General features: G+C 36.1%; 1 protein-coding gene across 3 annotated transcripts in view; it reads left to right on the top strand.

Annotated features, from left to right (window-relative positions):
• The window catches only part of LOC140234378 (regulator of G-protein signaling 7-like), an 86,296-nt gene that overhangs the window by 60,265 nt on the left and 9,892 nt on the right, over nt 1-16,139 (top strand). For 2 of the 3 annotated variants that reach the window (XM_072314441.1, XM_072314435.1), the window contains 5 exons: nt 2,659-2,775; nt 5,526-5,657; nt 6,318-6,392; nt 6,912-7,113; nt 15,982-16,085. In XM_072314441.1, coding sequence (XP_072170542.1) covers nt 2,659-2,775; nt 5,526-5,657; nt 6,318-6,392; nt 6,912-7,113; nt 15,982-16,044 — 589 coding nt within the window. In that variant the 3' untranslated portion in view covers nt 16,045-16,085. The remainder of the gene's footprint in view (nt 1-2,658; nt 2,776-5,525; nt 5,658-6,317; nt 6,393-6,911; nt 7,114-15,981; nt 16,086-16,139) is intronic. The other variant, XM_072314438.1, reaches the window with a different exon arrangement.

Raw genomic sequence — 16,139 nt, 5'->3', positions numbered from 1 at the left:
TGCAGTCACGCAAAGAATTAAATTCCAAATACAATGAAAGAGAGAGTGTGAGAAAGGAAGTGATTATTTTGCTAAATGTCAGTAATTTCTTCATTAAGGATCAGACATTCTGATATCCGATTGTTCCATCATTTGGTAAATTTGTACTTATTTGGAGATTTGGATTGTTCTTGGGAGGGGCAGCAATCACACAAAGGAATTCAATTCTAAATAGAATGGAAGAGGGAGAGTGAAAGAAACTGATCATTTTGCTAAATGCATTATATTCAATTTGTTTGTATTAGCGGACATTGTAATATCCAATTGTTGCACCATTTGGTAAATTTGCACCTTTTTAAAGATTTGGACTGTTCTTGCAAAGTGCTACAGTCACACAAAGAAACTTAATTCTAGATAAAATGAAAGTATTAATTGTTAATAAATAATTTTGTAACAGACGCAAACAGAAGGAAACTAACCAGAAATGAATGTAATTTATGAATTTTTCCACAAATAGTTTTAGTAAATCAATAAATTATTGATTTCACTCAGTATCATAATCAACTTGACCACCCCTCTCCTTCACAAGTCTTTGCTACTGTGGTACAGCAACTGTACAGCCGTGATTCAATAATTATAATCTATGTTGTATGTCTTTATAAGAAAAAAAAAAATGGGCAAGATTTGTGTGGACATATGACTTGGATTTTGAGAGCTGATGTCAACATCAACACATCTAGTCTGCGATTGTGACCAGAATCATTATTCTGTGAAAATGTAAACTCTGAAAGAGTACTGGTTGAGGTGAAGATTCAGGTTTATATGAAGGTTTATATTTTTTTGGTGAAATAATGAGAAACCTCTTATGAAATTATGAAAGAGCATGTAATTTCAAGAAGGATTTAATGGGTTTTTTTTTTTTTTTTTTAAATTGGCCTTGAAATGGCTGAGATATCCCAAAAAGTGATCCTTATGAAATTGACAGGCCACAACTTTATTAGGATCTCTTTGTTTTTCCTTGTTTTTAGATATCTCAGTCATTTCGAAACCGATTTTCATCAAATAAACTATTGATTCCCTTTAGAATTGTATCATATGCTCTTTAACATTTCATAGAGTGGTTTCTAAATATCTTGCAAAATGTTACAAGCTGAATCCTCACCTCAACCAGTACTGTACAGTCCCTATAAACTTTACCTTCCCTGTTTTATTATATTGAGCATAAGTCAACCTGAACATGTGACAGAACATCTCTTATTGAATTATGACTACACAGTGTTGAATTATAAATATCAAAATTCCCTGCCACATCATCACCACATCAGCAGCATACATGACTGCATTGTGTGACCCTCAGCTGAACTGCATTACCATCTGCAACTGCAAAAACCTGAAGAAATATGGTGTACAGGGAATGGAGGATGTATGATATTATTGTAATAATATATATACCACTCCCTTTTCAAGATATTCTGGGGTCACTCTCGTTACTTCACTGTTTGGGTTGTAGTACGAATTGCAGCAATTGGCATCTTGTTTCCCTTTGTGTCATATAACCCGTTGAGGACAGGCTGATTTTGCTACAACACGCATTTCCCATAGACACCTGTCCCGAGTATACTCCGGACTTGTCTTCCACAAGTTAAGTTTATCCATGAGAAAGCTATCCAGAATTTGGTCAGATGGTGCAATCAATGAAACATGATGTGTGAATGAAGCTGACCACTTCATCAAGGCACTACATACAAGGGAGTTTGCCATACCCTATACATGTATGTAACTCCTCCAGAAATCATTCTTAGCATTCACTACATATGATGTGGATAGCTAGCTTTCATTTTAAGTATGTACTCTCAGTTTATGCAGCAATAGAAAGAACCCCAATAATTCTCCTTGCACAATGCTCTCACATGATGTGTGTGTACATGGGGTTAATTTCAAGAGCTGAAGTTCATTTCCAGTTCAGTCACCTGTTGCTTTTTAGTTAGCAATAATTAGGCACCAAATTGTCCAACAGTCAATACCACACACATCAATTCATTAGATGAAAGACAATCAGTTTAGTATAACCATATCTACCTTAATTGCTCTTAACACTATAGTCCCTCAGCCTGTTCAGGAAATTTACATTGGTCCATTCTGTTTTTTGGCCATGAATGTTTAAACATAACTAAACAAATCAAAAGAAGAGCAACAGCGATCATTGATAATCTAACATCAAGGATGTTTAACCACAGAGGATATAGCAACACAGAGGATATAGCAAGAGAATTGCGCCTGTCACAGACTAGCTGTGGGAAACCAAAAGTGAAACTGAGAGGGGACAAGCTCCTACCAGCAACTTCAGGTTTGCTTTCATAGTAAATTGCCACGGCCTATGTGCAGCAATATCATCACTGTTCATTGTACAATACAACTATTGAAATGAAAGAGAAAATTAAATGGAGCAGTTGCCTCCATGTATAACCACTATATTGAATATATATGGTGTTGCTTCCATGAGCCCACTAAAGACAGCAAATCACTGTTAAGTCAACTTTTCTCTAAATAATACAAACCTGTCTCAACCATTCATGTGCGACGAGGAAAGTTAGTTGCCATACCAACAAGCCACGTTTCTCTTCTCCTATATGTCTCTGTACAAGTCAACAACAACGTGTTTTCATTCTGTGTGTGCAGATTAATAGCATACTGCCAGCAGTATCGAGAGTACGACTTGTTCATCTCGGCAGCAGAGTTGGGTCCCAACCCGTGGATATCGGACGACACGGCTCTCTGGGAAGCTGCATCCACCATGTGAGTATATCATAATATCTCAAGTTTCCCCTCAAGTTACAAGGGAGGGAGACTCTGTGTGTGTGTATGTGTGTGTGTGTGTGTGTGTGTGTGTGTAGGATTCAGAACTGGATACATTAAAGGACAAGTCCATCCTCATATACATAAGGATTGAGAGAATGCAGCAATATCAGTAGAACACATCAGTGAATGTTTGAGGAAAATTGGACAGTCTGTTCAAAGTTATGAATTTTTGAAGTTTTGATGCTGCCATTGCTGGATTAGAAGACTGCTAGAGCTTGTGAAGTCATGTGCATAGAACAATATTAGGAAAAGTACAATGAAAATTCAACACATTTTCACTTTTCTTGCATAATAATAGAGCACTTGACTTCCCTCTTTCAGAAGGCAGGGGGAATAATATTACCCTAGTAGCATATGTCAGGAGCGAACTTTCACTCATGTTTTCCACTGATATTGCTGCATTCTCTCAATCCTTATGTATATGAAGGTGGACTTGTCCTTTAAACTGAGGACTGGAAGATTGAGCTGCAAATCCCAAAACATGATTTTAAGGAGGTAGTATCAAGAAAGGATCATATTTTAATAAGGAAAAAAAAAAACATAACATGGCTGCACATGGATATATCACTTCCCAAATTTGATTCAATTGGGCAAAACTGAACCAACTATTGCATTGGATTGGATGTAGTGTGGCCCTGGAAATATTCATCAGACCTCTTGAAAGTTCAGGTTGACAGGTTAATTATGATTTCATACTGCTTCTACAGTCTGTTCCTGCTACAATGAAGTTCTCAAGACAGACTTTGTTTATTTCGTTATATTGAAATTTTATTAAAACTGAACAGTATAGTGTATAATGATGTATAGATTATAATTTTGAGACCTGAATGATCATGACCATGTGTGCTAAATTGCGTATAGTTAGTACTGCCGTAGAATAGTGTGACACGTACGTCAGCATTCATGCGAAGATGTATTCTGATGCTAGGTTGAGATTTTTTTTCTTTATTTTTCTTTGCAGTCTTCTTGTTGACATGCAGGGTTGCAAAAAAAAAAAAAAGAATCTGAAAATATAATTTTCATTCTGTTGATGAGTAAATATCTGTTTGATTTGTCATTTTCATCAATGTAGCTGACCTGGATTTGTATGCTGATGACAATTTTTGTTATGATTGAATTTTTTGCTTGTATTTGTATGTTTTATCTGAGGACTTTGATGAAAAAGCTCATGCCGATCAAGCCACCTTGAATAAATATGTTTTGATAAATAAATGAATAAATACATGAATAAATGTTGATTTCATTGTAATGAGAATTTCTTGATTACTGTGTTTGTTACAGTGGGAGTGTACTGTAGTAAGAATGCAAAATGAGTTAAAGGACAGGCTTGAATAATCTAGTGCACTGAACAGTCAAATTGATTAGCATCATGGGGCTTGACATAATCATCATCATCATTACAATCGGTAGTTTGATTTGTTACCAAATTAGCACAAGAATGCACGTCGGTGCTATTGTGTTTACCTCCCTCAACATCGAGGGAAAACTGCATTGTGATTTAATCAGCGTGCAACGTATGGCACAGACACAAGCAGTTTCCTGCCAAATTAGCTCTTTGATGGGGCTGCTAAATTGTAGAGATTGGACAAGTGCACGGCCGGAACAGCTGCACTGCTCCTGCCCATTGGTTGTTGTGGCTTGAGTATGTTCCAGACTTGTCGGGTTAGTAGGTGATGAGTAAAAGGGAAGTCAGGTGTTACCTAAAATTAGCAATGCTGATGGCATTTTACCACCTCACAACATCACACATTGTCAGCTGGGGAACAGTGGCAGTTTCATTTACAGCGTACTATTGTTATAACGAATACGTTTATGACAAAATTCTCATTAAAAATAGGTTGAAATTCAGGTCCCAAAATTATCATGTGTACATCTTTGTATACTTTACTTTTCTGCCATAGCAAAATGTTGATATAACAAAAGAAACTGCCAGTCCCAGGGACTTTGTTATAATGAGAGTCACCTGTACTCAGCCGTAAATTGTGGGTGCTTTTGTTTTTGTCATGCCTATGAGACAACAGGCGGCTGAGGTATGCTTTGCTAGCGGCCAGGGCTCCTTACGTGCATTTGATACCTTACAATGAAGGAAAACTAGACTAGCTGCCATTTTGGTCTCTGCTGCTTCTAAACTCTCTACAAAATGGAGAGGTTTGTTTGCAGGATTTTTTATGGCTGTCATCGGTGACAATAATTACCCTAATTGATTATGATCTTCTCATCCATTGGCCATAGACTGGTTCTTGTCTCCTGATTTATGACTGTTCGATTGCAGGTTAATGTAAATGTGCAGAGGTGAAGAGGCAGTTGATGTTGATTCTGCATGTAGAATCATGACGTTGCAGTTTCAGTAACCTGTAGTCGTTGGTTGAGAATGAGAAGGGCGTTAAATTGCCTCAAACACCATGGGTGTAGTGGCACCTTAAAGCCCTTCTCATTCTCACCTGACATAGTTATATTGGCAGGAATGCAAACGATTTCTGTAGTAGTACAGTCGGCTCCATATTGTATGCTGCAGTTGCGACAGAGGTCATTGAATGATATGCTATAGTATTAATGGAAACTTAAAATGAATCTGTGTGAAGCATTTCTTACTATCTCCATCATCATCTGTTTCAAAGCTTTAGTCACATTTTTTCATTTCATCAATATATGCTCCCTTCTTTCATGTGATGTCCATTGGTGAGCAGGAGTCTGAAGGATGTACCGGTGTACAGGGTCAAGAAATGGGGCTTCTCCTTTGATGACTTGCTCAAAGATCCCTTAGGAAGGGAGCAGCTCTCAAAATTCCTGGCCAAGGAATTCAGCGAAGAAAACCTCAGGTTTGTGAATCAGACATATAAAGAACAACAGTGTTAATGTTACGACTAACTACAGAAATTGAAAACACTAGGCACACTACCATAAATTGCAGTGATGTACTCCATATGTTACCTTTTGGAAAAAGTTGGGAATATATAGATATATATGTATACATATATATTCATTTATTATTATCATTTCAATTTTTTGTTTTCAGATGTGAATTGGCCAGATTCTAAAGCTTTAAATCAATATATTATTGGCATATTTTATTGCAAGGAATACATTAAAAATCAGAATTAAAAATCATAAAACTGTAAAGGTTCTATTGCCAAATTCAGCTTTATGAGCACTTTTCATCTTTTTGCAATCTCAAACTTTATTTATACTGGTAACATGATGACTCACCATATTTGTTCGATGTAGCAACCCAAGTTCTCTGTGAAGGACGGGGCTCTTACATTGCCTTTTATCATGCTGCTTTTGGAGTCTGTTGACTAACCTTGTTGTACTTCCTTGAATGATATTAGTATAATGTATTATGGCCACCTTGTAATATCATAGGGAATACTTAATTAGTATTATGTTGTTTCAAATCATTGTGTATGATAAATATTAAACCGACTCTTTGATACATGAAGTTATGTGTGACCTTTTTCATTTTTCTCTTCCATCTGCAGGTTTTGGATTGCTTGTCAAGACCTCAAAAAGATGGCATTCAGCCAAGTACCAGCAAAAGTGCAGCAAATATACAGGTATCAGGGTGTTAAGACCAGGGGGACATGGGGGAGCCACCATCAATACACTGTCTGGTGTAGTGCCTACACATGGATGCAGTGTGCATTACAATGAAACTTGGTCACACTTTTGAAGGCATCCCTTCACTTGTTGCTGAAAATTCTAATAATATAGTTTGAAGTTCAGAGTTTAAAATTAAAATATCATTGATTTATATTGAGCATTATAGATGTATATGATTTGAACACCCAGTTTCATGCACATAGAGTGCAAATGATTTTCAACAACAGCAGTTAGAAACTATGATCATTGCATGTAATCGAGTGTTGAAGTTATGATGCATTAGAATATCGGTCAAAGTATTTTCAATATAAATACTAAAAATACATCTTGCATTAAATGGCTATCTGAGGGTTAATATGAGTAATTGACTTTGCTCGGATGCTCGCATAGTATCCGGCAGCATTCTTCCCCTTCTTTAGCCACATGGAGGATATGCATTTCTTATCATGCTCTCTATTCTATCTGGTTGACAGTGAATTCCTGTCAGACAGCTCACACAGTCCCATCAACGTCGACTCCAAGATCCTGGATATCACACGCAAGAATATGAAGAACCCAAACCGGTACACCTTCGACGCCGCCCAGGATCATATATACACGCTAATGCGCAGCGATAGTTACCCCCGCTTTCTCAGGTCGGAACAGTACAAGGAGCTGCTAAACCCAAAGAAAAAGGTGAGAGTTCGTCCGAGCCCCAGAATGTGGCATAGAGTGCTTGGCCAACAAATTGCCGAGACGCATTTAAGGCAAGAAAGTATGCTTGAGACAGCTTCATAGCTCAAGACACAGCCAAGTATACCCAAGGTGTCAGTAATTTCAACAATGATTTACTTGTGAATCCTTGTTGATTTCCATTACTTCAAAGCACCCATATAGTGTTTGCATCTGACTATCAGTACTGGTAAAGACTGTGCTGAATGCATTCTTAAAGGCTATGCAGTAAATGTAAAGACTTTTGTATCATATGTTTTGGTACACAAATGAACAATTGGATTACACTACCTAAACACACTTTTGACTAAATGAAGTCTGAAAGTTGGTATCATAAAGTTTTTAGGTTTGCACTTCTGTGTGGGGTTTTCTGCGATTTGTTAGTGTTTTAATAAAGGAATGGGGTGACTAATTTGATTCTAAAATTGTGGGTTTTACATTGCTTTTATCTAAACAATGCCTTCATACAGTAAGTTTGTTATGTCTTTATAAAGACAATCATTATTTGATTAAAGACTTGGAAATATATATAGGGTCATATTGCCACAAAAGCTGTACTTGATAACTTAACCATTGTTTGTCATATATTCTATGGGTCACATGGCTTCTCTTCTTTCTGATGTGCAAAAAATGCATTGCTACAGAAGAATAATCTGTCCATAATTTGCATGAAGTTGCAGAAATTATTCTAAATCCATGTAAAGTTGGTCTGACTATAAGCATGCTCTTCAGGCGGTAAATATGTGTAGCTCTAAAATGTCTATAAATACCCACATGATTATCTGTGAAATGGGTAGGCACTGCATAAGGCCAGCAGCACTAAAAACAGAACAATAGGGCATGCAGAACCTGATACGTTTTGACAGAGCATTGTTGAGGAAGGGAAAAGGGAAATGTTATTCTGAGATACAGTATGTTAGCTTGCTCAGCAGGTGCTAGAGCTTAGGGATTAAGGGGATTTTTTACATTCCCAAAGTACTTGATATACTTTTTTTTTTAAATAAAAAGATGAAAAGAATGGCATTATCATGATCATAACCATGAAAATCATATACTCATGTGACGGTTACTTCTGTGTTTGATTACAAATGTTCAACAGTTATGAAGGTTTTTCTTACTGCATAAGCATAGAAAAAGAAGTGTCTTATTCTGTTGCATACACACTTGTACACAGAATAAAGTATATGGCATTAAGATAGGTATAAAAAAATATGTAGGAATTCTTTCAGATCTGTAAGAAGTTATTTCCTGTCACAGTCCATGTTTGTGTGGCCTTGCCCAGTTGTTTTATCTATACTAACATGCGTGTTTTGGTTGTTGATACTTCAATGTATGTTTGCACTGTTTGAGCTTCTGTCCATCTTATTCACTGTATTTGTGATCTGAAGTTGGAAAAAAAAAATACACATAACCGGTGTGCTGTGTTTCTTACTCTGCACTCAAAATCATTCACTAATTTCGGATGATGACAATTTTTCTCTCAGCCTTCGATAGGCATCTTTCTTTGCTCATGACTTTTGTATTTGTCATTTCATGGGCTGTCATTATATCTTTGCTGCATCTCAATAGCATCTTTCATAGATTTTTCTTTCCTGTTTACTGTTCACTATTGCCCGTAACATTTCAATTTCACTTTCTCTTTGTGAACTCTTACGTACTCCAAGTAATCTCTTGGTTATCTACTCTCATCTCCCTCTTCTGAGTTTCACATCCTTCAAACCTCATCTGCTTTTCTCCCCTCACACATCTTTCTCTCACAAATGTAACTTTGAAAAAAAGAAAAACACATTTATTTTTGATTACTTAAGAAGGCAACATCCAGCTAGATGATGTGGGCAGTGTTTAAAATATCTTATTCAATTTCAAATATATTTCTAGATATTTTGTTACAAACACTGTGCTTGGTAGGTTTCAAGGTTAGCAAAATGAATATATATGCAAACACTTGAAAACAATTAAACCTTTAATGCTGGGTATCTCCACTCCGTGTATGAAGTTAACTCTGAAAATCAGAGTAAAATCAAATGAGTTTTGATCTAATATTAGACAAACAATGAGAAAATTGTGGTGTTATAAAATTTCACATGTTACCATAAGACACTGATATTAGTCACAGTCACAAAACATGCAAAGTAAGATAAGGCCATGCTGTCATAACCCTTTTCGGTATCTTGTTGGTCTACATCCACATCTTCTCTTAATTCCCAGTTTCTTTAAATGAACTTGAGAAGATTTAGGAAAATCACATTCTTCAGATTAATTCAGTTGTAGTAATTGAGCAATTATGATTTTGTGGGTTTTTCTCAAAGGGAAGGAGTTGTAATTGCATAATTTGTGAAAGATTTTTTTTTTTTAATGATACATTATAATGTCCAAACTAGTGCAGGATGTTGTAAGCCACTGACAGTGCACTTCACCCGTTATGCCCTATACGACTGTGATTGATTTCTTTGTCTTGTGAAACTGAAATTTTGAATTTCCGCTACATTCTCAAGTTTGATTCGACTTTGTTGACACTTTCACAGTTTTGTTTTCTCTTACTTCACTCTTTGTGTTTACATTAAATTCAACATGATGTGGAATTTCCCTTTAAGAGCAATACAGTCCATACAAATGGTTCAATTCAGCAAGAATACTGCAAATTGCAGGAAATTGGATTATGCATGACATAGCTCCCGTTTCAGTCCTGTGATCATGGTAGAGCCATGCCTCTGATTCACGATGCTAACAGCTGTCTACAGCAAATCAAAATACATTGAGCCACCTCAGTTTTGCAGCAAATGTTCCTGCGTCATAATCATATTGTTTAATCACCTATCTTTTTGCACAGTCTTCTCCTTTGCATCATGGTCACATCTATAGAAGTCAATAATATTTACCAGCCATTTCTGAGCTGTTGGAAAGTAACACAATTAGATGTGGGTCCCAACATTTCTCATTTCCATGGGAATAATTTGGTTTAGAGAGCTAGCTTTGTGAAATAACTTGGGTTTTATTTGGTATGGAGCATGTAAAATGAATCAGAAATTTCTCTGATGAGGGTGTGGAGGGTTATTTATGATTTCTTCAGACGTTCACTGGCATTCGTTTGGTTTTGATAGAAGAGGTGAGCTTTCAGTTTGCGATTTTGTTGAGTGCGCATTGTGTTTTTCCATAGACACAGTAGATATAGCTTTCTGATTACTTCACGTCGTCCATGTCACTGTTGCTAAAGTGTGTAAGTAAGATGCTCCTTCTTAAAACTTTTAGGTTGAAAAAAAAAGAAAAAAAAAAAGAAATGCTGCAAATTCCTCCTTTGAGACAGAAAGAAAGAAAATTTTTTTTTTTTCAGTATCCAACTTCTGAATTCCACAGTGCACTATTATGCATGATGATGTACTCTACGAAATAACAGAAAAGTTACACTTTCCTTCTTTCTTCTGTTACATGTCTATATTTATTCCAACATTTCCAGGGATCGTCCAGTCAGGTATATTTTCTCCTTTTTGATCAGAAAACAATTGTAGATGAGTGAAAGAGAGTTTTCTCCAGTCTATTTTAAACACTGCCTTCCATGGTCTACTGCTGGTTAGATATGTGTATTTAATTAACAAAATATGAATAGAGCTCTTTCTATCTCTTGATGTGTTTTCACCTATGTCACTTTTTGCTTGTTCTCCTTACCTCTTTAATCGCCGCCATGACTTTCTCACCTATACCTTCCAATCTGCAAAACACACAAACACACACAACACAATTCCACACACATAATCATCGTAAAATGGCCATGACTGTACTGATCAATCCTTTTGTTGCTTAAGTTTTCAATTTTCTGAAAAACACCCATAACAATGATATACTGTATTCTGTGTCTATCATTTTTTTTTTACAAAAAACTATACATTTTTTTTTTCATTTTGTCATTTCTTTGATTGACATCTTTGTTTGATTTGCCATTAACCCATTACTTTCCTGTTCTGAAAATTTCTCTTATAATTTTATATTGTTTATGCATCAACATTGCATACAATCCATTCCAAAACCCTTTCCCTTCAACCTCCTTTTCTTTTCCATTCTGTTATTTTGCCCTCTGTTGCAAACATGAATAACACCTATTCATATTTTCTTTGCTTTCTGATCTGTCTTTGGTACCTCTCTAATACACTCTCCTAACTATTTCATCAGTTATTTTATCTCATTTCATTGCATTTTACTTAATATTTGCATTGATCTTGTCCTATGCTTCCCCATCCATAATTTTCCTTGTCTTGTTTTCAATCGGATGTCTCCTGACATATCTAACTTTTCTACACTGATGTTTTACCTTTTTTTTAAAACCACCCTTTTATTTCTCTGCTTTGTTCTTGGTCACCATGGTAAAATCATCACATTCTTGCTCTAATTCATCTATCCACCCATCCCCTATTCGATCTCCAATTTGTTGCTACCGTGTTATTGTTTTCTTTTGTTTTGAATACCCTCTAAATCCTGTCACTCGGCAATTTCTTTCACCTTGACAAGCATTCACGTTTTCTGCATGCACATCACATATTTTCCTGAAAACTGCAATCATGAAAAACATTCGCAACTGAATTTGGGATGCTCTGGTCTCATTGGGGATGGGCTAATCTCTGACAATAAATATGTATTTGTATTTTCCATCTTTATAATTTTATGAGATTTAAATGTCTTTCTAAAATTTAATTGATCGTTTCATATTATTGATATTTTAAAAATACCACCACAAAAACAAACTTGTGATATACAAACAAATTGTCTTGTTTTCTCACTCTGTGTCCAAAATATGCCTTGACCAACTGCTCCTGCATGGCTGTCCTGTTACATTGGGGAATTGCTCAACCCCTTCCCTTGTTGCTAATACATGTTTTTACAACACACCTCGATAATTTTCTCACAACTCCTCACTGCCAACAATCAACATTTCTTTCTCTGTCGAACATGTTCTCCCCACTCTGACCTCTGACCTCTCTTTGTAACACTTTATCTGCAACATATACCACTTCAACCATATACCTCTCACTACCGCCACCACCATCACCACCACCACTTGTCCCAACATTTCTTGCCGTCTTTGCCGTGTTGTTTCCGGCACAGTGCCTCAGCAACTGGGAGAAGGTAAATGAACTTTTTAGAGGAAGTCCCTTTTACAACACTTTAGCTTCACTTTATCTATCATATCTCCATTCTTGCCCAGCTGGTACACTCTTAACTCTTGTCATTTGTATCTCACTTTATAGTTCATTGTCTTCATCTCATGTCCACATTTCTTTGGCTTCTCATCTGTCTTCTTTTTTTTTTTGTGATTCATCTCACTCAAAGCAAATAATTTCATAAGACCATTCCCACCCATATTTCTTCATCTCCCAGTAGGTAAGAAATGCCATGCACTTCTGTAATTCACTCATCTGTGTTTTTTTTTCTTTCATTTTTTGCATCCTTTATAATTCCTGTTATAGTTTTGATAGCATTCCATCCAGAAAGATCCAATTGTTGGCTAAATGTGGAACAGAGCTGACAACTCCTCCCATAATAATGCAATTCAACTGAACTATAACTCTTAGTCTATGTTCCACACCTCATAATACCCCATGCACCACAGCAGGGAACAAAAAATGTTCAATGTCATTGATGCAGTACTGAAAACCAATACTACACGTTGCAGCAGAATGGGATGGTCCCATTCTAACACTCTATCAATAGAAATTGTTCAAAATTTTACAGGATTCACTGATGTAGTGGTAATAGGTCTGTATGTAGCATTTTGTGTGTCATACCCTTGTGGAGCAAAGTAACATGAGGCATTCTATGATGTATGTTTTGAGATCTCTCTCTGGGGAGAAACATTACCAAGAAGAGCCACAGAAGTGATAAAAGCTTTTGTGAAAATGTGACCCAAAATACTACAATGTTTAACAATGTCTAGCACATAATTGATCTTCATTCTAGCAAATGACTCTGAAAATTAGAGCAATTGTATCTTCTCGACAGTGGCACTACTTTGTTGCCTGTTTAATTGTAAATTACACTGCAAATGGAGCATCATCCCCTGAGTATTTTCACCTTTTTTTTTCTTTAGATATCTATTCAGGTCTTCTTCGCAGTTAAAATCATGCCCAGTTCCAGTGCCTTGGCAAAAGGGGGGGGGGGGGGAGCAAAATAGAAGGAAACAAATCTGGCTTCCTTGAGCAATATCAGTATGAAGGGTATAAAGAACAACTCTATAACTGCCAAGAACTGCATGCTGAAAAAAGTTGGCACCGTCTCTTTACAAGTGTCATACCTCTTCATCTCCATGAAACCCTATCATCATCAGCCTTATATGCACCTGTTGATTCCTTTGTGTTGTCCTGTCTTTAACCCTCCACAATCCTTCGTCAATCCCCCTCCCCCCAACACACACACGCCCATCTGTCGAGAACATCATCACATTGCTTCCACCAGCAACATGGCTGTAGTACTCTTATGTGTCATCATCTCTAAAATAATTATGCTCTCCTTCTGCATATAGCAATTCTGAGATGCCACACATATAAAGGCTTTCCAAATTCCTTGTGGCAGTCTGACCAAGTGTCGAACTTTTCCACAGTTTATCTGTCAGGATTGCAAACGTTCAACTGAAATATCATTTTTCTGCACTTACTCCCATTTTCCAAAATAAAAACGAATTTGAATGAAATGTGTCTTCAGACTTGATGAGAAACCAGATACTCCCGTCTTATAGATCAGCATTATTTTCAAAGATGATGAATATATCAATATCATTACTTGAATCCTTTCGGGTTTCTAAGCGCAATCTCATGATAAGCCGATAAGCCATAATCATGGGCACAGTTTTTGTTCTTTTTTTTTTTCCTGAAAGGTATGCAGTGTGGATAAAGATTGCAACCTATCCATAGTTTATTGTTTGGAGAAAAACTTTGCTTGGAGTAGCTCAGAATTGCTATGACAGTGCAGCATTATGTCCCACTATCATTTGTGTCTCTCTTTTCTTTTGACGTATAAATGCATATGATATTTATGCTCTAGCTTGTTCACCTGTTGCGCCTAAATATTGTATTGTCTTGCAGAAAATACCTACTTTACGCAAAGCAAATATAATGTAGAACAACCCAGTTATGTAGTAAGTGATATGTGATGAGAGATGGGGTTTGACTCAAATGAGGCTTTGGTTGACAGAATTTAACTTGCCAAGTTTGAGTCTATTTCTATAATGCAAGTGTGTGTGTGTGAGTATGAATGTGTATATGGAGAGGTTGTGTGTGAAGACATGAAAATATGCATTGGGTAATAGAAATTGCATGTGAAATGTAGTATATCATGGAAATGCCATTAATACCACAATATCATGCTCATATTTCATTTCCTTTCTTATCCATTTTTTTTTTGTTTATTATTTTTCGTCATTTACATGTGATCATATCCTGAGTTTTGTTATGCATAATGAATCTCATCACACAATATAGTAGCCCACCAAATTCTTGTCAGTAAGAATTGATAGAGGGTCGCAGACACACCTCATTGATCACTGGACATAGAATAACATGTATGTAATTTATGTGAGAATCAACTTTTTTTGAGGTAGTAACTCAAAATCACATACAAAATGTAGAGAGATAAAAATGCCTCTGTCGAAACTACTTTGTTTAATTAGAAAATTTGCATGCTTTGTAGTGTTTGCAGTAGTAATTGTTTGATGCCCGAGGTCTCATTAAAGCACAACAGAAGGCAGACAGAAAACTTTAACAATGCTACCGGACACTTTCAATGACGGTGCTCTAGCATGTCAACCCTGGATAGTTAGCATTTCATTTCTGTGACATTTTTCCCCCTTAATTCAATGAAAGCATTTGTATTGTTTGAGTCACTTTCTTTGCTGTAGAACTGGTTCCAAGATCTGTCATTTCTCACAGATTTAGAAAGAGATAATCATGTTAGAAGTATCTTCTTTTGATGTAACCTTACTCATAGCATCATCACTTGGATTGGCTCAAATTTTTGTCATATTTTTACTTCCTGTTTATGTACATTTCATCTGGAGAAAGATATGTTTGGGGAAATCTGCAATGCCTATATATCTCATCTGCATGCATTTAAGGGAATAGGTAGCAATAATAAGTTTGATATTAAGTTGTACATATGTATGAATAACAAGTGTATAAATATTTTTCATAATTCTTATTTAGAGCTTAGAGACTCACTGCAAAAACCTTTGCAAATGTTAATGCACAGATTCAAAAGTGAATACTTTGCCATTTTAACAGCATATCCTACTAACCAAGTTTGGAATGATCAACGATTACAATATTGCAGCTCTAGTGAAATTTTCTTTGTTGTGTAAGTGTAGGCTTTGTACACCTTAGCAGAACAGCTACCACAAAAGTTGCCTCTTTACACTCATTTTTCCAAATTCTGTCTCAAAGCCATTTGAAAATATGTCTTTTCATTCTCTAATTAGCATAATTGTATTGATATGCTGAGTACTAGTCAAGTATGATGCACATTCTTTCTTTGTGAAAGCTTTCTATAATAGTTACAAAAATATGCACAGTAATGATATAAGTAAGCACAGTTGTATTCACTTACATGTAGTTCTTCTTTCTCTAAAGGGAGAAATCGTATGACTAATGAATTCAAATCGTCCTATAACGATTCATTCTGAATTGACATTGACAAGCTTGAAGTAAATTTGTTCATTTTTTCTAAAAAAGCATTTTACTATCATTCTCATTCATCCTTCACAATATCCCCTTTTCCATTTCAAGCTTTCACTTACATGTGTGTATTCTTTCATATTTTTTTTTTCTTTGTGATTTTTTTATTTATTCACTTCAGACGAAGTCACTGATCCCAAAATTGCCCAGCCTGGCCACCAAGGCCGAGGTGTTGGACAAATGATGCCGATCGCTGACGCTTCTCACCAGCCGACACTAATCATGGTACTAAACTCCTACCAAACACCAAAACTAAATAAAAACCAAACAAACATACCA

This window comes from Diadema setosum, chromosome 1 (genome assembly GCF_964275005.1).
Source record: "Diadema setosum chromosome 1, eeDiaSeto1, whole genome shotgun sequence".
Taxonomy (NCBI): domain Eukaryota; kingdom Metazoa; phylum Echinodermata; class Echinoidea; order Diadematoida; family Diadematidae; genus Diadema; species Diadema setosum.
Note: the sequence above shows the minus strand (reverse complement) of the source record. Positions and strands in the feature narration are given on the sequence as shown.